Source organism: Leuciscus leuciscus (assembly GCF_965113295.1).
Source record: "Leuciscus leuciscus genome assembly, chromosome: 13".
NCBI classification, from domain to species: Eukaryota; Metazoa; Chordata; class Actinopteri; order Cypriniformes; family Leuciscidae; genus Leuciscus; species Leuciscus leuciscus.
In genome coordinates this window covers 6207960-6230151 of record NC_138737.1, presented here as the reverse complement: position 1 = coordinate 6230151, position 22192 = coordinate 6207960, and the positions used below count along the sequence as shown (strand labels likewise).

The 22192-nt window shown below is 38.3% G+C and overlaps 1 protein-coding gene and 1 long non-coding RNA gene across 3 annotated transcripts in view; both read right to left on the bottom strand.

The window, feature by feature from the left end:
* Positions 1 to 7111: 7111 nt before the first annotated feature.
* LOC309513394 lies at positions 7112 to 12158 on the bottom strand. The gene is made up of 3 exons (XR_014211438.1): positions 11124 to 12158; positions 8747 to 8860; positions 7112 to 7270 (listed from the first exon to the last, which is right to left on the bottom strand). It is a non-coding gene; the product is annotated as an uncharacterized lncRNA (long non-coding RNA).
* Positions 12159 to 13693: 1535 nt separating this feature from the next.
* The window catches only part of gripap1 (GRIP1 associated protein 1), a 44940-nt gene continuing 36441 nt past the window's right edge, over positions 13694 to 22192 (bottom strand). For both annotated transcript variants that reach the window (XM_082189030.1, XM_082189031.1), the window contains 2 exons: positions 18886 to 19055; positions 13694 to 15591 (listed from right to left, as the gene is read on the bottom strand). In XM_082189030.1, the coding sequence (XP_082045156.1) occupies positions 15511 to 15591; positions 18886 to 19055 (251 nt within the window). In that variant the 3' untranslated portion in view covers positions 13694 to 15510. The remainder of the gene's footprint in view (positions 15592 to 18885; positions 19056 to 22192) is intronic.

Sequence of the window (22192 nt, the reverse complement as noted above, 5' to 3'; positions counted from 1 at the left end):
AAACAGTTCCTACCACTTTGATCTTTCCAAATATTTATTTATATATATTGAGAGTAATTGGTAATACTAATAAGGTCCCATTAGTTAACGCAAGTTATAACATGCTACTAACGCAACTCAACTAGGCCTCGTTCCTTTTTTTGCATATGTCTTGGGTGTTCGTTACCTGGAAAAAAAACCCTCAAGACTACAATGGAGATGTTTCAGGGAGTTCAGAAACAGTGCTATATACAATAAAATCTGACATTTTGAAACAATTTGTTTGGCGCAGTAATGCTGAAAGAGTCATTTACAATGCTAGAATGCGGCTCAACCAATCAGAATCAAGGACCGGAACAAACCGTTTTATAAATGAAATTTAGAGCAGCACAATCATGATGTCATGAACAATTCAGCCTGCCTAAAAGCGATTCCATTTCCTGACGTTGAAAATAGTTGTTCCCTGGGGTCCTAGAAGGACTCAACGGGCAGACAAATTGTTTATGTCAATTAATACCAAAATGGACAATGACTGGGATGAGAAGAGCGACTGCGAAGATCTGGGATACAGGAGACTCATTATTAAACAAAATAATAATAATTTCATGCATCCACCGAATTAAGATTTTATGAATCAATATCAATCTATCTTCTCAATTAATATTTACATAATGGGAGGGAGGATAAATTGTCATGAAAAGAAAAAAATGTGAAAAAGAAAAGAAAAAAAAATTATGACCCAGACAGTTTGAGATTTACCCTTATGGTTGAAAGTCAAGTAAAAAACTTTGAATGAAAAGTAGCATAAGATAAGAAGCTTTATTGGTTTTTATGCACAATAAAGGGTTTCAGTCATTATCACTATCTGTGACTATAGAGAGTGTCTTCATATCAAAACTCGAGGAAGAAAAAGAAAAAGCTCCCCGCTATCTCTTCTGGACTGACGTATAGGATCAGTTGGCACAAAAATGGAGCCATTTCAAGACCGATTTCTCGTCCTTTCTCGATTTAGACTCAGATGAACGGTTCTTAGGAACAGATTTCGACCTACAGTACCTTGATTCATCCGGCCTCAATTAAGAGGATTTTCCTTTTCCTGTGTCCTATCACTCTGCTGCAATGACACGGTATGAGTCCCATCCAGCAGACATTCTTACACACTGATGTTCAGATGAGAAGTTTTAATGCATCCTTTTCCAGTGTTTTACACCACACCTGCTAGGGCACAAAGACAAAGAGGGAGACCACAACCAACAAAATCACTTGGTATGGCAATACCTTAAATTTGCACTGTGGTATGGCAATACCTGCATATTTTGGTATTGTGACAAACTTAAAGGTGCAGTAAGCAATTTCTGAGAAACACTAATGATTTTCAATCCTCTGGATGTCATGGGTGGGGTTTGACCTAATTGGGATTAGGGATAGGGTTAGGGTATGGCTGGACCTTCAAGCCCCACCCATTACGTCCACAGAGTCCACATGAGTTGGATGTCAAGCTCCACCCATTGGCTCTGCAGTGAGCAGTCTCTTGATTTTTTAAATCAATCCAAACAAACACACCCCTCCCTTTATTGCTCCGCCCCCAAAATGCACGAACAGTGCAATGCAAGAGCGGATGTCTCTTTATCCTTGCTGAAGCAAAGCAAAATAATGCTTTACGAAAAAATAAAGCGAAGATGACCAAAAAAGGTCAAGGAAGAACAAAAAATGAACATACAGTACACAAGAGTATTTACAAGCAAGAGTTGGTTGTTAGTCATCAGCAGAACACCAGCTCCAGACAAACAACGGCAGTCTTAACCTGTCCCGTTACTATAGCTAACTTAACAGCATATCTTGGTTCTGTGAAACAAAGCAAAACCAATGTTACTGACGTATGGAGCAGAAACAAAGCAACCTCTGTGTCCCCTTTTAGGCCTTCTCTTTTGTAATGTCTCTTAACCATCTCTCTTTCTAGTCTTTCTTAAAATCTCCCTCTTGCTCCTCCCCCATCACGAGTGGACACAGATTGGGGCTACTTCTGATTGGCTACAAGTGTGTTATGATGACGCTCGGCCCGATCCACTTTCAGCAGCATTTCTCAGAAATCGCTTACTGCACCTTTCTCAATCTCAAAACATGTGAGAACCAATGGGCTAATGCATGGCTTCAGAAGACTTGAAATACAGTGCACAACTCTTTGGACTCCTTTTGCTATTCTTCGAGGGTGCCTTTTGTCATTTTGGGAGCTTGACAGAGACTGCCCTCCTCATTCACTTTCATTATATGGAAAAGAGTATCATAACATCCTCTCTAACATCTCCTTTTGTGTTACACGGGGAAAAAAAGTAGGATTTAAAAAGCAGATTTATAACAACATGAGGGTGAGTAAATCTTTTTTTTTTTTACGAACTATTCCTTCAACTTCCTGTTCTCCAAGACATCACAAGAGGATTTTTTCAGTCCTCACTGTCTCATTAAAAAATGATGCTGGCGTAATTATGAACCTCAGGCAAACATGTTTAGAACGACCCAGAGAGGGAAATGAACTACAGTAGATAATGAACGTCTGGATGGGAGCTGATCTCAGATCATCCGGGAAAAGAGTAACATGCGTTGTGCCGTTTAATACTTTAATGGGAGCGCAGAGATGAGATGCAGACATGGTCCTCCCATACAGATGTCCCATGTTTCTTTGTAAAGCTGAGAGAAGGAGCTATTTATAGACAGCAGCAAAAAGAAATCAAGAAACTTGTAAATTTTTAACTAGTGACTCAAGACTCCAATCTCTCAGGCCTCTCTCACCTTTCCTTCCCTCTGCTCTTCCTCTCTCATCTCTGTTATGTCTGTCCAAAGGAAGCTGGAGACACTTTGAATCAGACATGTTTTAAAATAGCATCAAGGTTACATCACATCCACAATGGTGACATCACTTCCTGAAGTTCAGGGAAGTGTACGAAACATGTAAACAAGTTTAAATGATTTGCTCACAGTTCAGAGATCCGCCATTATTCACTCACCTTCATATCATGTATGCTGTTCCTTTTTCACTCGAACACAAAAGATTTGGGCTACTGTATAGAAAAGATAATTGTTATATAACATTTTACATACAATATAAAAAAAATATAAAAAAACTCACCGACCCCAAACTTTTAAACCGTAGTGTATAAAGATATTTGCACAGAAAACTAACATGCCTGAGTGACATGAATTTTAAATTAGGCTGATCTGTGGCTTTAAGGAAATCAAGCCCTGTACATGACCAGTATTAGGTGAAGGATATTAAGTCACAACTTACATTACAGTCTTCATGTTACAGTGTTTTTACATAAGCAGTTACTCAATAATTCTAATTAACTAGAAGTGCTTACTTAATGTGTAAGGAAGACCGAGGCTAGTCACACTTCCAGTGAATATACCAGTTAGTTTCTATACCTTAAAGTCACAAGAGCTAATTAACACTTCCACTGTCATTATCCTGGAAAAAAGGATACAGTTCATTAAACACACATTGACATCTGTGTGCCCCTATGGCATGAATAAATTGATTCATAATATATTGATTTATCCACATAAATGAAATGGCAAACCAGAAATTAAAATACCAAAAAGTATAACATTATATAATGCACAATGAATGATGACCATCATGAGGAAGAGGTCATAAACACGTACAAATGTTCAATCAAGTGACATTTTCTCACATACGGATGTCCCGGTGTGACACGTTCTCCACCAACAGCTTGTGACAGATCTGTCCACACATTTCAGCATAACGCACGCACCAGCACATCTCAGCTGGCACAACACGGATTCTTAGATTTTGCGCATTCAGTGTGAAAGTCGCTCAACTCTGATGTCACGTTTAACATTTCTCATCCGTTGACAAGAAATAATTGAGTTATATTTCGTTGTGACAAGCGAATGATTGCCTCCATTTTTCTTTATCAGTCCATTGTCTGTTTGGGTTGTATAACACATCTGCTCATGGCCAACAAGTGCTGAAGCCATCAGACAAGACCTTTGATCAGTGCCTTACAGGGATAGTTCACCCAAAAATGAAAATTCTGTCATCATTTACTCACCCTCAAATTATTTTAAACCTGTATTCATTTCTTTCATATGTTGAACAAAAAAAGAAGATATTTTATAAGGATGTGGGTAACCAAACAGTTGCTGTTCCCCATTGACTCCCAAAGTCTTTTATTTTTATTTTTTTATATATACTGTGGAAGTCAATGGGGACCATCAACTACTACTACTACGTTTGAATAGATTTTCAATTTAGTCATTTAACATTTTGGGCCCTATCATACACCCGGTGCAATGCAGCGTGATGCAAGTCTTTTTTTGCTAGTTTCAGCCCGAGGCAGTTATCATTTTCACGTCCTGCGCCACGTTGTTTAAATAGCAAATGCATTAGCGTCCATCTGTGTGCCCATGGGCGTGCTGGTCTGAAAACGAAGTGTGTTCTGGCGCATTGTTGCCGCATTTTGTAATTTAAAGGGCGCATTAGTAAAATGCACCTATAGGCGGGTACACACCAGCCGCGGCGCTACCATTGGGCCCGGGTGGGCCTGGGCCCACCCATTTTAGGTCTGGGCCCACCCATTTTCTACTATGGTTTGTACGTTTCTTCGTTCGGATCTACAGTATTTGCGATCCATTCCATTCTAAACAAACAACGCAGTTTACATGCTTCGTCCTTGTTTCATTATTCATTAAGATAATAATTAATAAATGCACGCATAATTATCAGTGAACTTGATAAATGTTGCAGATATGTTTTGCTATGCACAAACAAATGACTTTCAACTTATGTGTGCAAAATTCAGAATAAAATGAATGCAGCAATTTGTACAAATAGAGAGTCTGTAGGTCTACTATACGTGTTGTAGCCATTAAATAAGCTCATTTAGTTTCATATTTGTTAAAATATTATAATGTTATTTTTTCATCTATGTTGATTATGAAAAGTGAACCGCACGAGTAAGATAGGATGCGCAATATATCGAGAGACATGGCGTGGGTCAGACATGATTTTGACCACTTAATTAAGTTTTGTTTTGTAGAAAGACTTTTTTTAAGTGAATTTCGTTTTGTATAAATTGTATCTTAATTTTAATTAAAAAAATTATCAACCAATTTCCTGGAACCAAGAAGCAAATATAGTAGACGATATAGGCCTAATCATGGATGCGTCCGCTTGTGAACTGGAGCGCATCTCATTCTCATCCTAACTTAACGAAACTCAGCGTAGGCCTCACAGACATGAAATATATCTTAAGAAAGCTTGAAATGTCTTTTTAACAATTTAAAACGAAAAGAAATGCTACATAATCAGAGATGTAATCCATGATGTGCATTTCTCTCTATAGGCGCGTTCACTACGGAGATATGGCGATCGTCAACTTCATCTTTACAGCTGTTGTTGCTGTTAATAAACTAAAAATAATAGGCCTATAATTTTACTAAACAATGAATTAAATGAAATTGTAATTGTATTAAAAAAGCAACAAAAAATTCCTGTTTAAGTTTTCTTTTCTTTTTTTTACCTATGATAATTACGCATTAAATTCAGGTAACTGTTAGGCTACTGAGTCACTGTCCTCAGTGCCCAGAAAAGCGCTGAAACGGAGATGAAGGGGAACCCGTTTTTTTTTTTTTTTGGCCTTATTTTAACTGGCCCATCCAGTTTTCTGGAGGCCCACCTACAATCAAAATCCTGGCGCCGCTAGTGGTACACACACGCAGACACTCTGCTTATTACACACACACGCGCAGCAGCAAACAAACATGCCAAATATTAAAAATAAAAGGATTACAATGCAAAAGATTATTATTGTGTATAAAGATACGGTGTAATCTGGCTCGTCCCGTAGATGGTCTGCTCGCGCGCTTTCCTCACGCACGAGCAGATCCATTTCCTGAAACCACATTTCCTCCATTTCCTTCCGCCAAGTAAATAGTGAATCCGCCATGGCGCGAGTGCGACTGACTTTAAACAGGAATGAGAAAATGACACTCTGATTGGTTTATTGCACATTATGCCCAAAACACACCCATTACTCATTAAGAGAATAGGGACAACCCTTTTAGTCCATGCGCGCCAACCATTTTTCCCGTCGGTTGCATTCATTTTCAGTGTGGCTGTGTCAGCCTGGATCTTTTAGTTAATCCCATGACAATTGTTAATGTAGTCCTAATGAAAATGGATTAAGCCAACTTTTTAACAAGTCTAAATTTAATGCACACATAGGCAGTCAAAATTGTGTTGGACTGACCCATTGTAAAAATGCATTTTCTGTGAGACAAAACATGTTTTTTGACCAATCAGCATTTCAGTTTTATTTTTACATAATGTGTACTCTGTCAAAGCGGTAATCAATGTAGCTAATATGCTGAAATTTACTTCTGACCGCAGAAATCTAAAAATAATCTCTCGGCCATAAAATATTAACCCTCGAGTGGCCACATGGGCAGTGGAAAAGCACAGCATGTGTGAGGACGAGACAGTCGGGGACATTTGAGCTTATGCAGCACAATCCATCCCCTCATGAAAGAAGCACATCACTCCTGCACGACACGAGGGGAATCGCATACGCTGCAGGCCATTTTATTCATTCTCTGAGTTTCCTTTATGGAAACTGTCTCCAATTGCCCAGAACTACAGTACAGTTCTCTGATGCTGTTTATCATCAAATATGGATGAAAAGACTTTTGTGAAGCTCATGTTGGCCAGACAGTCGTTCCATATGTCAGTCTGCTCTTTTTAAGACAGGTACAGTACACGGCCACAGGTTATTTTAAAGGGTTATATCATGTATATCAACATTTACAAAACAGAGTCCATGCATTCACAAGATATAAAAACTACCCAGGAAAACGAGAGTGTGAACTTAAAGTTCATTTATCAACATAAGCCGTAAATAGAGTAGCAAAAACAGCCAGATTAATATGAAATCAAAATTGACCAGATTTCTTTTTTTTTTATATTCTTGTTCACATCGTTCCTAATAAAAAAAAAATACAATATATATAATGTATATAAATAATGCATATATATACACCACAGTATAGTCTTTTCATCTATCTATCTATCTATCTATCCATCCATCCATCCATCCATCCAAATATATAATTTGGTGCAAAACCTGAGTGACATTATAAGTGGCCATCAGGGAAAAAAATTAAAATGCTACAAATGTGTAAACATTCTTGGCAAGAGAATAAAGAGCATATCATAAAAAAATATCAAGAATTACTCACAAGCTTTCAATAACTGAAGCAGCAGAGAAGGACTGGGCTGAAATGAGAAATGAGATGTATAGTTGATCGTACACTGAAGGCCGCTATCTAAATCTTACACAGAGACTGTGTCTGCAGCAATGTAATTATGAAAGTTTAACACCGGGCACCTCTTCATGCCGCCTTTAATTAAAAACAGATTTCAAAGGTTGTTGGAGTGTCAGTTCAATTAGCCTTAACATCTGAATTTGTCGATATCTTTCACCAGCTGAACTGAAACTTGAGTTCACCTTAAGACACTTTCATTCCCAGTGGTGAAAAAAAGGAAAGAAAAAAAAAACATACAAAAAAAATTGTGAGAGCTTATCTTTATAAAAGTCCATTTTTCATTAACAGAACACACTCATTACGCTTACTTCATATTCACAACTATGTCTTTTAGGAAAAGTAATTTAATGAGTCCACAAAGTGTCTTTTGAACATTGGGAAAAACAGATGCGTCCTATAACAGCGTGAAAAAACCAGCAAACACAATGATCATGTGCTGGACGGATACTCTAATAAAGGATGTTGTGTTTTATTTAAGAAACAAAATGGACCACGGCACTTTCCACAAAAAGGGCACAAAATAGTGCCTGAAACTCTTAAAAATATATATGGTTAATGAAAGGAGGTGCTTAATCTGAGCAAATCATCAGAACACCGGCATAACAGGTCCACAGCGTTTCACAATATTTACGCAACTCGTTTAACTAGCCCCTTTGTGGTGCTCATATTCAATATTTCATACACCTCACCTTTGTGTTAATCTTTAATGGTCTGTCCTACTTCAGTCAGAGCACATTATTTCTTTGTGTATCTGTCAAGGATATCAAAACGTCCCAGAGCAGGGTCACAATCCAGGGTCATATCATAAGGGTTTTAAATACATCAGAGCAATTCAACACCTAGAACCTTTCCAGAGGACGGAGGCAATGAGATCTGTTTGCTTTCTAACTATGGAAATGTGCTGGCAAAATATTTTGGGAACACTGAAGAACAGTACAAGTCTTTCTGGACCTATTGAATGCTCTGATCAATATCCCCAAACGCAAAAATAGAAATAAAAACTTGAGAGTGAAGCAAAAAGATTTCTGACAGCTTCATTTCAAATTTGTCCTTTTCAATTCGAAAGCTTGAAACAGCTTAACTCTGGGTTTACAACTTTATTAACTATTAACCCAGGCTTAAAAACATAATTTTTTTAAGCCAGGGTTAAGCAATGCTTTACACTTTTGAAAGGCCGCTAGCATGGCATACCCAGGGTAATGAAGCTTGCTAAATGTATAACATGTGTATAACTAATGTATACAACAGCGTGAAATAGAACAAGTTGCTAACCTAATTATGTAAACATTTCAAACTTAAGTGCTTTTTAAAATAAAATATTTAAATGATTCTTAATTATAACAGTGGCCTAGAAAACGCAACATATTTATGCATATGGTGATATGTTGAAATTACATGACCAACGGTCTTTTTATCGAAATCGTACCTCAAACCAACATTTTCCAAAGAACATCAACTCAAGTCAGCATGCAGTGACGTCTCCTGACCACATGAGTGCTCCAGAGCTGATGGGGGCAGCAGAGTGGCTCATGCATCGTTTCTTTTAGGAAGACATAAGAACTGAGTAAACAAAACATGTAGGAGTGAACAGACCTGTCATAATACCCACATTTGCAGTCTTTGATCTCGAAACACTTGTCTACTTAGATGATGTATTTCCGGTATTTGGCCAAAGCATTCAAGTACACGAGTTTGTAAACATGATGAATGATGGGATATGCTTAGTGTCAAATACCACTCTGAAACCACATTAGAGATTTTAGTGGATTTAGTGTGCGTTAAGGTTGCTAAGCTTTGGCATTTTTCTTGTGAAGTCTTGAGAACTTACTTCCTGTCACATGCACATGATCTAAACAGGCCAAGACTGCAAATGTTGGGACAGACCCAATCTTTAAAAGATCATGTCAGTTACCCAAATCAACCCATGACACTCAAACTGAAAACATGAAATGGCATTCGCAAATCATTTTAGTTCCATAACTAAACAGGTGCCTCAGGGCTCAGTGCTTGGACCACTTCCCTTCTCCATCTACATGTCATCACTAGGATCTGCCATTCAGAAACATGGGCTGTTTCTCAATATGCGTTCTTCAGTGATCTTGTGTCCTTGTGTTCTCGTACTACGTCATCATCAACCGTCGAAGTTCAATTCCAATACTCAAGAACGCAAGTACAGATGACGCATGAAGTGCCCGGATGTGTCCTTGATATCGAGGATGCATCAAATGCAGACTTGAGATAATCGAACCGTTAAAAATCCCAGAAGACGCTGCGGGCAGTCGACGTACGGAAGGCTGTAAGCTTTAAACTTCTCGTTCTTCTAAGATTCCCGCTGCAAGCTCGAAATACGTGACAGCTCGTGAAAGTTTACATTTGGCGGTCTCTTTTGCTTCATTTTAATAAAGTGATAAAGACCTTAAGAAAGCGGCAGTATTTTTATTGGCATATTAAAAAGAATCTTAACATTGACAAAACATAGGTAACACATAGGCTAGGCTACTCATAAATACACATGGTAAAATAAAAAACATATAAACTATGAAAACAATGTCTATAATAATATGAAAGAAATGTTTAAAAGGTTGTGACATTTGTTTGTGATGTTGTGTTGTATTTATTGCGCTTGGGTCGTGAATCACTTTTTGCCGAGATGGTCTGTTAAGCAGCAAGATCGCAGCTCATCTCAGTTCTCATAAAGATGCGTTCTGTGTTCTCGCGTCCTTCCAAATTCGTTCTTTCAAGGTCGCCTGGCAAGACCAGTCTCAAAGAGAACGCAAGTCTGTTCTTTGCGTTCTTGGAATTGAGAAACAGCTATGGTTTGTCCCATCACTGCTATGCTGATGACACACAACTCTACCTCTCACTCTGCTCACATCTCGGCTTGCCTGACAGACATTTCTTGCTGGATGAAGGACCATCACCTTCAACTCAACCTTGCGAAGACAGAACCGCTTGTGGTCTCAAACAACCCAACACTTCATCACAACTCCATTCAGCTAGGTTTGTTAACCATAACTCCATCCAGGATAGCCAGGAACCTTGGAGTATTGATTGATGATCAGTTGAACTTCACAGACCACATTGCAAGAACTGCCCAGTCCTGCAGACATGCCTTATACAACTATCGGAGCATGCTAAACAACTCCTTATCCAAGCTCTTGTTCTATCCAGACTGGACTATTGTAAAGCTCTCTTGGTAAAGCCTTCCAGCATGCACTGTCAAACCTTTTCAACAAATCCAGAAGGCAGCAGCAAGAGTGGTCTTTAACGAAGAGCACATTTCACACCTCTCCTCAAATTGCACTGGTTGCCAATTGCATCAAATTCAAAGTTCATCAAAGTTGCATCAAAGTTTGCCTACAGAACAACCACTGGCTCTGCACCCCTATACCTAAACTCATTACTTCAGACCTATGTGCCCTCCGGAAGCTTGCGTTCTGCAAGTGAATGGTGCCTTGTAGTGCCATCTCAAAGAGGTACAAAAACTGCTGAATCTTTAGCCATTTTCAAGAAACTGCTGATAACGCATCTTTTCCCGTCAACACCTGACCCATTTACACTAAGACTTACTATTCTACATCTATTTATAACAAAAATAAAACCTTGCTACATGTACTGTGCTAGACTAACTGGGATTAGTCACAGCACTTGCATATTGTTGCCCTGAAATCCTTTTGAATATTATCTTGTAAAATCAGGAACACTTTTTAGGAAAGTTAACAGAGGCAATTGTGAATCAAAGCACATGTTGACTTAAAGTAGTGAGTAATCAGTGTTTTGGTGACTGTTGGAAAACCACTTACCAAAGGCATCGAGGGAGCATCACACATTTCAGAATGGATGTTTTCTCCAACACCCTTAGGAGTAATTATCCTACCCTTTCCATCAACTGCGTTCAATTTCTACAACTCCGACGTCAATACAAGGGTTCATGGCTAAATTACTGCAGCAAAAGACACAAAGGCAGACAGCAGAGTTACAACAGTGATTTCGATATTTCTAAGGCTTTGAAATTAGGGCCAGAAGACCCAACATGCTCACAAACAATAACCAGAGGCAAAGACAATTATGTGAAAGGAGTGCCAGTCACCTGTAGTGATAAACCAGTCAAAATGTTGAAATACAAGAAGTTGGACCTCACAGGAGAGCTTTAACCATGATTTAGTGTAGTGTCCTGAGATGTAGCGTAGGTATGTTGACTACGAATCGATGCTTTAATCATTTCACTTAAGATGCTGAAGAGCCCCTTGGCTACATTAAATCAGCAACTTGTAAAATTAATTAGTGACCACAAAGCGCATTATTCTACTATTTTTCTGTCCTGAAAAATGCCCTTCTTTATTAGGTATTGATTGGATATCAGTCAGCCCACTAATGCTCAGTTTAGCACCTGTGATTGTCAAACATAAGTGTGAGTTTCAGTGACCTGGAAGACTTCCATCGCTTTTTGTGCCATTAAATTAAAAAAAGCACTTCATAATTGAGTTCATGATTACTGTTTTTGGCAGAGGGAGCGGTATACCATATTTATATTGATTTCATAAGGGATAATCCAAGGCTAGATGTGCATTAATTGACTTTAATGCACAACATGGTAGCTAAAGAACTTCCTAATGTGAAGCAGTTTATTCAAAATGAACCAGTTTCACAACAGATTCACTGAAGCTCCTGCGCAAATGACGGTATAGCATCTTTTGTTTTGTAGTCACATACAAAATTATATATTAATATGATTTAGGCCAGTTATTAACATGGTATCTTTAATTGGTGGTCATTAGTCTGAATTGATCTGTTCAAATGTAGTTTATTGCTGTCATTGAGATTCTCATTGTTTTTTGCACCAGAAAAATGCTGGTCTGACTGAAATTAAAATATTTTTTTCCCAAAAAAAAAAAATATATATATTTTAAAATACATATTATAAATACACATGAAAAAATTCAGATTTTTTTCTGTATTTTAATAAGGAATATGTTTTATAAGAAATAATGCAAAATGCAAATGAAGACTGATTACAAAGGTTATGAGATTAAAGTCACATTTTGTGAGATACAGTAAAGCCACTATTATGAGAACAAAATCGTAATTAAATGTAAAACATTTTTTTACTCTGATGCAGAAACAAGCTTCATAAAATAGAGTTTCATGACCGGTAATAAATATTTATGACCAGTAAATTCTCAATTCACTCACCATTGGCAGGTATGGCAATGGTGTGACCCCCACCTCCATAAATGTGAGAATATCATAAACTGAAATCAAATTTTAAAACCTTTCAAGTCTTCTCAAAAAGATCAAAATGGTCTATTTAATGGGGGACTTTTTTCATTATAAGGATGAAACCCAATGCAGAGCAGTGGAGCCCTTCAGCATATAGTGTTGTTTAGAGACCACACTCACCGAACAGTAACAAAGACGAAGATGACTGAAGTATTTGAACGGCTCCAATTAAATGCTGCTCAATGATTCATGTCATTTGTTTGCACAGTTCTTACAGGCATCATCGATAGTGCGGTAAACACTGGTTGTGCTCACAGGAGAGATTAACGAGTGTATTAGACAAACACTGCTTGTGTGTTTAGTCCACTGACCTGGGGAAGAACCAGCCTTTATTATTCCAAACTTGCATGACTTTCTTTTTTCTTATTTTCATTATCCATTCAAGGAGCCAATGGGGTCCAATGTTGTTTTGGACCCTGATGATGGTTAATGCATGAATTCTTTAATATATTTTCTTTTGTGCTCCACAGAAGAAAGAAAGTCATACAGGTTTGGAACAACATGACAGTGAGTAAATGAGGACAGAATTTTAAACCATTAACTAAATGTAATGCACTTTTTTCATAAGTTAAACATCAAGAAAGAAAAAAACCTTTGTGATGTACTTTAAACCATTAACTAAATGTAATGCACTTTTTTCATAAGTTAAACATCAAGAAAGAAAAAAACCTTTGTGATGTACTTTAAACTATTAACTAAATGTAATGCACTTTTTTCATAAGTTAAACATCAAGAAAGAAAAAAACCTTTGTGATGTACGATTTGTGGTTCCTCTAGCTCAACTGGTACAGCATGACACTAACAACGCCAAGGTCATTGGTTTGATTCCCAGGAAACACCTGTGCTGATAAAAAAAAAAAAAAAAAAAAAAAAAAAAATTAAATCATCTGTCAAATGAATCAAATGTACATTTTGAACCAACCATATGAAGTTTGACACTCAGACATTGTTTTTTTTCCCCAGCCATTCTTTATTATCACTGCAAGTTATGGAAGTCTGAACATGACAATGCAATGCATATAAATAAATATTAGCCATAGAGACGTAGTGGGAGAATGGACATCAATAATAGAATCTGCTTGCATGTAATTAGTGATGATTAACTGATGATCTTAATTAAAGAAGAGCATGTTTGGCAGATATTAGATTATAAGTTTAAAAAGGCAAAAACTGAAACAACTCTGAGCTTTAAAGGCAAACATCCTTCATTCTTTTGAGCACAATGGTCCAAGTGAAGTTTGGTATGTCAGTTTCCTCAATGGCAGAAATGAAGAATATCGTTCTTCTACTTCTGCATGGTAAGATGGATGCAATATGGAAAATCATTCCGTCAGGATTACCTTTAGAAGTCAGAGAGAGGGATTTAACAGGCATTTAACGCACCATGCACAAACGTCACTCATGTGCCAAGAACCGTTGTCGCGATAAAGCTTAAAGCAATGCAAAGGCTTGAAATAGAATGGTAATCCTTCATATCTCACAAACCATAAAACATAATTTTACCAGGTAAATACATACGTATATCTCTAAATTAATACAGAACCGTTGATGAATAAGGTAGACGCAGAATCCATAATCTCATGTGACTAAAACGTTCAATCTACTATGTGCTGTTGTGCGATCAGAACAAACTAAAATAATAATCTCATGGTTGTTTGGTCAATATTCATTCTATCTAAAATGATGCATGGACCTTAGGTGGGGTAGATGCCATATTTAATTTGACATGAATGAAAATCAGGCTGATATTTGATCAACTCAATAATGAATTTTCATTTTTTTTTGTTACATTAATTATGGCATATCCTTATAAGAGCTGTAGTAAGCTGGTTATGTTTGGAAAAATCAGTGCAAGCAGTCACACAGTAAAAATATTAAGTGAGCCTGAAGACTGACAGCAAAATATTAAATTAGCTTGACGCTCTCCAAATAAAACACTTCCGTGTGTGTCAGAATTTAAAATGTTCACGAAAAGTGGAATGCATAAAAGCGAAATCATGTCGCAACAGGGGCAGAGACACACACGGGTGAAACTGTTGTTACACTAAAACAGGCGGCTAGCGTCTCACGGGAGTCGAGCAGGAGTCAAGTGCGCACTATGAGAAATTGGTCCGTTCCCCAACAGCACCGTCAGTTCTGAGACAGACAGAGAGGTGTCAAATTGAGTCGTTAAGCTGCGGAGAGATTGCTGCTTAACGAGAGTCGTCCAGGGAGCCGCTTTCCTTCACGGGAACGTTTCGAGAGCCCCACAAAAAAAAATGCTCAGATAATTATCGCAGCAATTAAGCGCACGCTCTCCATCTCATTCTCGCCGGAAAACTTTCTGGATTTTTTGATATAGTGAACCTTTCACACAGGAGCAGCATACCATAAGATGTAGACATGATGATATTTGGATTTTCTGGCACAAATAAATACAATTTAGATGAAAAGATCCGTTCTACGCCCCATATACACACATTCACGCACAAAATAAGTGTCTTTAGAGAAATCAAATATACAAAACAGGCAATACAACAGTGATAACAGTTTGAGGACGCCAACATCGGACACACGCTTTCCTGAACGGGGGAATTAGTGGTAGGTAGAGCGGTCCTGCTTGGACCACCGAGGCCATGCCACTGTCCCGAGCACACAGTTCACGGATATCAAGCAGCCAGGGTTTGCTTGCCGGCCACTTGTCCACCAGTTCTTTTCCGTCACAGAGAAACAACATATAAAGTGTTACGTTACATTCAGTAGTATGTAAATCACAGATAGACTTGATCTGTTTCAACCCTCTGTGCTCCTAGTACATCTGAGGAGATTGTTGGAGGACTTTGTAAGAGATAGATGTAGTTTCCTCCTGGTAGCCGTGAAGAGATGAGAGAAGGAGAAAGAGGAGAATCATCGGATGGATAACGTCCAGTTTTAGCCCGTGGCTTTGGAGTTTTCCGCAGGGGTGGCGTCTTTACTCAAACGCACAATCTCCTGAGACAAAACTTCCAGATCCTGCAAAACAAACGTGATTCTGATAAAGATCACAGTTATAGTATTAAAAATGTGCGGTAGTTGCATACTGTTAATGTTTATTTGTGGTGGCGCCCTCCTGCTAAGCTTTACACATTAGCTTGCACCCAACCCATAATATCCCTCTGAAAATGTGGATTTTAAAAAGAAAAAAAACCATGAAGGACCCATTAGGCAGTCAGGCCTGAGTTCAGCTGCAATCTCACATGGTATTACACTATGATTCTCTCACACACACACACACACTCACGCAACAGCAGAGGCAGCGTTGCATGCACCTTGTGCTCACTCTAAAGCAAAAAAGCCATCAAATATTAAGTGGGCTGTTTGTTTCTGGCATGACGGCCCCAACTGCCAGTAAATATGCATGAGGTAGTTGCTCGCCGGATTAGAGAGAGATGTCGGAAGTCCACAACCGTAGACAGCGGACATTTTGGTCTGTAGTTATGGCTTCTCCATTGATGGCATATTATATATAAAGTATATATGGAAAAAAAGTCCAAATGCAATAAAAAAATGACCAGGTGGATTTTGGTAAATAGTTGTGGTGAGAATGTAATATTAAAATAAACTGAATGTTTAAAAAAATATATATTTTGTACTTTTTATTTTGGGGTGAAATGTGACAGACATCATGTGATTCAGCCTTTTATAACTATGAGGGGACATATATTCAAGCTGTTTGTCTTTGAGTTTTAAAGTGGCATCAGTGTCATATAAACTGAAAATACACTTTACAAGGGTTTTGATGGAGTGATGAGCACCATCAGAGACAGAGAGAAAAACAGGAAGTTTGTGGCCATGTCTTGAACGGCTGTAGATTGAGCTCATCAGCTCTTAAGCAGCTCCAGATTTCTCTCATCTCGTCTGCAGGAAAACCGAACGCTTAATCGGCTGTTAACGAGCTCGACGCATCATCGGCGTTCACTATGGCGGCAGCCAGCAAGATCGTTTTCCAGCGTTGCAGTTTTGAACACCATTCTAGAACAACAAAACCTGCAAATACACATCTTACACACATAAGTGCATGTAATCCAAAGGATGAAGATGACTAAGAAAATAATGAATGATATATAATGAAGTTAAGGCTTTTATCCATGAAGTAGCATACCATTACATTTAGTAATGATAATAATCAAATAAAACAATAACTCTACCTCAGCTTCAAAAGTGGCTTCCCCATTTTAGAGTTGGAACTATAAACTTGACCAGACTTGACCCTTCAAATGCTTCTCAAGATGTTTGCAAATCTATTTAGAAAGTTTCCTGCAAAGCAAACCTTCCTGTTTTAGTTATGAACAAGCTTTGCAGAGGGATCATCACTCCATCTTGGTCTTAGTTTGCATCGTTTGTCTCTGCCAAGGTTAAGGCAGGGTGTTTTTGTAACCTACAACTCCCCCTGGGCACCAACACACACACACACACACACACACACACACAAGATGTACTCCGCCAAGATCCAGACTGTCTCCAGGTCTCACATCGGCTCAAACGCCCCCTCAGTAAGGATTTTATTCACATTCACAAAACAGAGTACCAAGCATCACACATTGGTGCATTCATAAAGAATGTAACAGATGTGAAGTTGCAGGTATGCATATGAGGTCTCTGAAAGCGGCTCATCCAATCAAATTTATAATGCATTACTGTTGAGAGTCTTTTGTTTTTAACTCAAGACTTATATAACATGAAGCCACTGTTTTTACACTCATGCCAGAATTATTTATTTTACATGAATATTCTTCTGGTTTGCATCCATCCAGTTCAATATAAACAGAGAAGATAATCAAATCAAATAAAGTATTCAAATCACTGGATTATACAAAAAATTGGCATTACCAAATGGTTATGTAATCTAGACATTTTTGGGTTGAATTTACAGCTAAAATAAGCATATTGTTATATATACCACACAGATTCTTTTATCCAAAGCCATGCTGCATTAATGCATTAAAGCTACAGACACATTTTAATGCATGCAAGGTACAGATATATTTTAATTGCTTTTTATTTAAATAATCTATTCCTTTGATTGCAAAGCTGAATTTACAGCAGCTTCAATACTCCAGCCTTCAGTCACATCATCCCTCAAAATCATTCTAATATGCTTGAAAACAGTTGTTCTGCTTAATTTTTTGTGTGTGATGCCTTGCCACTGTTGCCTTTGGCTTGCTCAGTTGGGGATATTTTGGGGATATTTAATTTAATTTTATCAATCAATAAATTCCTCTTGAAACAAACTTTGTTGTATTATTTAAATGTAATACTGTGAAGCTGCTTTGATACAATCTGTATTGTGAAAAGCGCTATACAAATAAACTTGACTTGACTTGACTTGATGCGGTACAGTGAGGACATTTATAATGTTACAAAAGATTTCGATTTCCAATAAATTATGTTCTTTTGAACGTTTTATTAATCAAAGAATCCTGAAAAAAAAATCTATCATGGTTTCCACAAAAATATTAAGCAGCACAACAGTTTTAAACTTTCTTGAGCAGCAAATCAGCTGAAAGATCATGTGACACTGAAGACTGGAGTAATAATGCTGAACATTCAGCTTTGCATCATTGGTATAAATTATAAGCTATAATATTATAGCTAATTTTTATTCTATCCAATTAAAACAACAACAACACATGGCTTCACTACAGGAACAAACCTCCCATTAACGATGTGCGACTCTGGAAATATCAAGAGGGGTGTGAGAGGTTAATTGTCATTAGTCAATCTGTGTGATGGTGTAATCCCATCAAACGCATCACCCTGCAGGCTGCCCGACATGCACTTTCTATTCCTGCTCCTAGAAACATTTTAGCATTAACAACACGCCCACCCTCTGGTTCCTGATGAATAAGACCTCTCAGTGGAGTCTCAAGACCGCATGAGAGGAAGCCACTTACACACACACACACTGATCACACACACTGCCGATCACACTGTCAGAGGGACTGCAGCCACCTTCTTCTCTAGCAAGTGGAAAACTCATGGTGTTCACCTCAATTCAACACGGATCAGCTCTTTACACCCAACTCTTTACACCCAATGAAGCATCAAATGCATGTTTCACTTTTTTAATCAATGCTATGCTAAGAAACTTGACTATTCCTAATAAGAACCACTTGAAATCTGCTAATTTTTTTTGCAGTTCCCACAGTGATTTGTAGAATTAGTAGAATTCTGCAGAATTCATTTAAACGAGATGAAATGTGCACATGGTTCTGTGTTAGAGCCAAATATTCAAATTTGCATTTGCTTTTTATAATAGTGGATTACCTTCTGTAGGTGCATGTTCTTTGTCAGTTGCTCTTCCAGCATGTTCTGCAGCTTTTTGTTCATCTCACGCAGATTCTCATCTCCAGGTTTTACCAAGTCCCTCAGCACAGAACTCAAACCTCCACGTTCACCCTGAGCAGCATGGGCCAGTCCATGGAGTCCTGATACATCTGAGAGAAAGAGAGAGGGAAAAAGGGAGCATTTTTAAAGATGACAAACACTCTATCACCCCAGCTTGTGCTTTTTAACCATGTTTCCACCAGTAATGCCTCAAAATCCATGACTAAAGATGATCTCTATCAGAGGGCCATTAGTGTCTGCTGAGTGAATACAGAGTGCTTGCGTTTGGAGGAAAGCATTTATAACGGCTCTCGCTCAAACGCCACAACATTTACGAGCACCTCGAGTACAATCATCCGCAGGTTTGACGAAAAGCCACGCACGTCTTAAAGTTGGCAAATAAACACCGTTGCACAGTCATGAGAGCCGCCGAGAACGAATTCTAGCGTTTAAGAAATTCAAACCCCAGTTAAGGTAGAGAGACTGACAGTAAGGATGGAGTCAAATTAAAGGCAGCCTGACCTGGTCTGTCAACAGGGTTCATGACAGTAATACACAACCACGGAAATGACCGTAAGCAGGGGACATCGGTGTGGGGTTGTAACTGGACAAGGTGGTGTGTTAAAAAATGAAAGGTGTTGCTTAATTGATGATTAATGGAGGTGAGTGTGCGGAAAGGCTGAGATACCACAGGCCTCTTATCTGCACGTTGGAAAGCCTCCTTAAAGGCTGGCTACTAAGATGTTGTCAGGTTCCTAGTGAAGTGTCAGATAGTTTAGTGGAGTTTTTCCTCTGAGGGAGGACAGGGAATCGAGCTGGCCAGCCTCTGCGTGTCAAGGGCAAAAGCAATAAGTTCGATCGAGCAGCTTCTTTCTCGGTTTTCACTTCATCTGGGTGAGTGGAGACATTCAAGGTCAGCTCAGCAGTGTGTCCCTAAACGGTGCTGTCAAATAACCTCTTACACCTGTGGTCTGATGATGGAGCACATGGGAAATGTGTCACTTCCTGTGGGTGTTCAAATGCAGTTTCCAATATAATCTCTGAAAAGGCAAATACCCAAGTGAAAACCTTTGTTAACTGAAATAAAATAAAAATGAATATCATTTTCATGACTCCAACTAACATAGAATAATTTTTTTTTAAATATATTTAAGAAACTTAATGAAGCTATTTAAATAATATCAGTTAACACACTTACTAAAATTAAAACATCCTAAAACTAAAAAACACTGCAAAAACAAATAAACTAAAATTCAAAATGATAATTTCCCTGGCTATAGCAGCCACTTAAGCTATATAAAGAACAGATTACATATGTTTCAATAACAATATTACGCATATCTAGTGATGTACATGCATGTACAGAAAGCCCACAGATTATGGGTTTGGATTGACATGAAGGTGAGTAATTAATGACAGAATTTTCATTTTTGGGTGAACTATCCCTTTAACCTGGGTTTTTAAAACATTACGTTGCTCAAGCGACCGTGACCTGTTCTCATGATAGGCCATGACACAGTTAGTTGAGGAGCTTAACGCATTGTTACATCACAGTATATCAAGCTAAGCACTAGCAATCTCACACCTCTTTAACCTTATTAGATTGGCGCAAGAGAAGCATATATGTGTGGCTAACAGGAGAGCCTCGCTCGTGTTCAACATTAGTGCAGCACAAGCATTCCCGGTCACACTGAGCTAATGCTATAGCCTGGAACCACGAAAATGAAGCAGAACGTTATGCATTCTTGCTAATTGAGATGTTAACTTCAGCCCCCAGAGGCCACTTCAACCTTTGAATGCATGGCTTTAAGCGTTGAAGGCCATGAATGAAGCGCACTCTTGGCTCTTTATCTGGACTATGAGATAATTAACCTTGTCAGCTCACAACAGAAGCATAAAATGAATACTATACCTGGTGAAGATTAGCAGCTTTGACACTTCAAATGGATACAGTATTGCTTATAGTCCAGTGTTACGGTTAATGAAAACATATAATTTATAAACTAATTGAAAACATCTTTGAATAAAATAAAAATAAAATAAAAAAGTGGGAAAAAAACTTGCATCCCTACTCCAAAACTAACTGAAATAAAACAAAAATGGCCACAAATTAATTTTAGGCCTTTATACATGGTACCTTAAAAAACTAGAGAGTGTTAAAAACCGCCTCCATAATGGAAAGGAAAGTGCATTAAGTTTGCAATTCCATGTTGCAGTACTGAACCTTTTCTTTCCAAACTTGTCTTTTTACAATAACCACTGCCTGCTTAAGATGGCAGCCAAATAGCCCATTACAACCAATGCATTGCTTCATTAGAATTCTATTAACATCTACAGTAGGGAAAAACACATCTTGTGATGTTGCAAAGTCTTCTTTCACCACAGCGTAACTCCCTCCCAGTATGAACAACACACACCAAAGTTAATGCAAGTCTTTGGGGAACAAGACGAGTGAATCCTTCGCCGGCAACATCAATGTTTGTGCTAATGACATTGCAAATAGAATTGCACAACTGTCTGTAACCCATATTTCTGCCATATTGATTAGTGGCATTCATTTTAATTTGCTGGGGCGTAAGGGCGAGCACTCTATGAAGACACTTTGATAAATCCACAAAGGATTTACAGAGATGACTTCCTGTTCTAATGGCTGGAAAATATTGGGCCAATGGCTTTCAAAGGTGTGGAATGGCGCCAGCATAGGCGTAATTTGCGGGTGGGACGGGTGGGACATGTCCCCACCACTTTGTGCCAGGGTCGATATTGTCCCCACCACTTTTTAAAACATCTTGCATGTACCAATTCTACAAATAAATAAAACATAACTCCAGTTAACTGGCAGAGCATTCATTTCATTCGTTTTTTAAATAAGAGGCGATCTAGCGCTGAAATGTGTTTTTTTAAATCAAGTGATCAAAGTGCTCGTTACCGCTGTGATCAGTGGCGCGGATACAGTGTTTTCTCGTGTGGCTCGTCTTCACTCGGATGCGCGCTTCAATCCGTTGCGGATTCTCTCTATTCGTTCATGTGAAATCACAAAACAATGCACACAAACGTGTCCCTGCTTGATATACGAACACTGAAACATAATTGATTTGATGAGAAAAAATTAAAAACGATACGAGAAAAAATAAAACTATACGAGTGCGGATTAGAACCCAGAACCTCTGACGCACTTGGCGAAAGTTCTACCACTGGACCATTATATATTATTATAAATTATATTAGGCTACATCCCATTAAACGA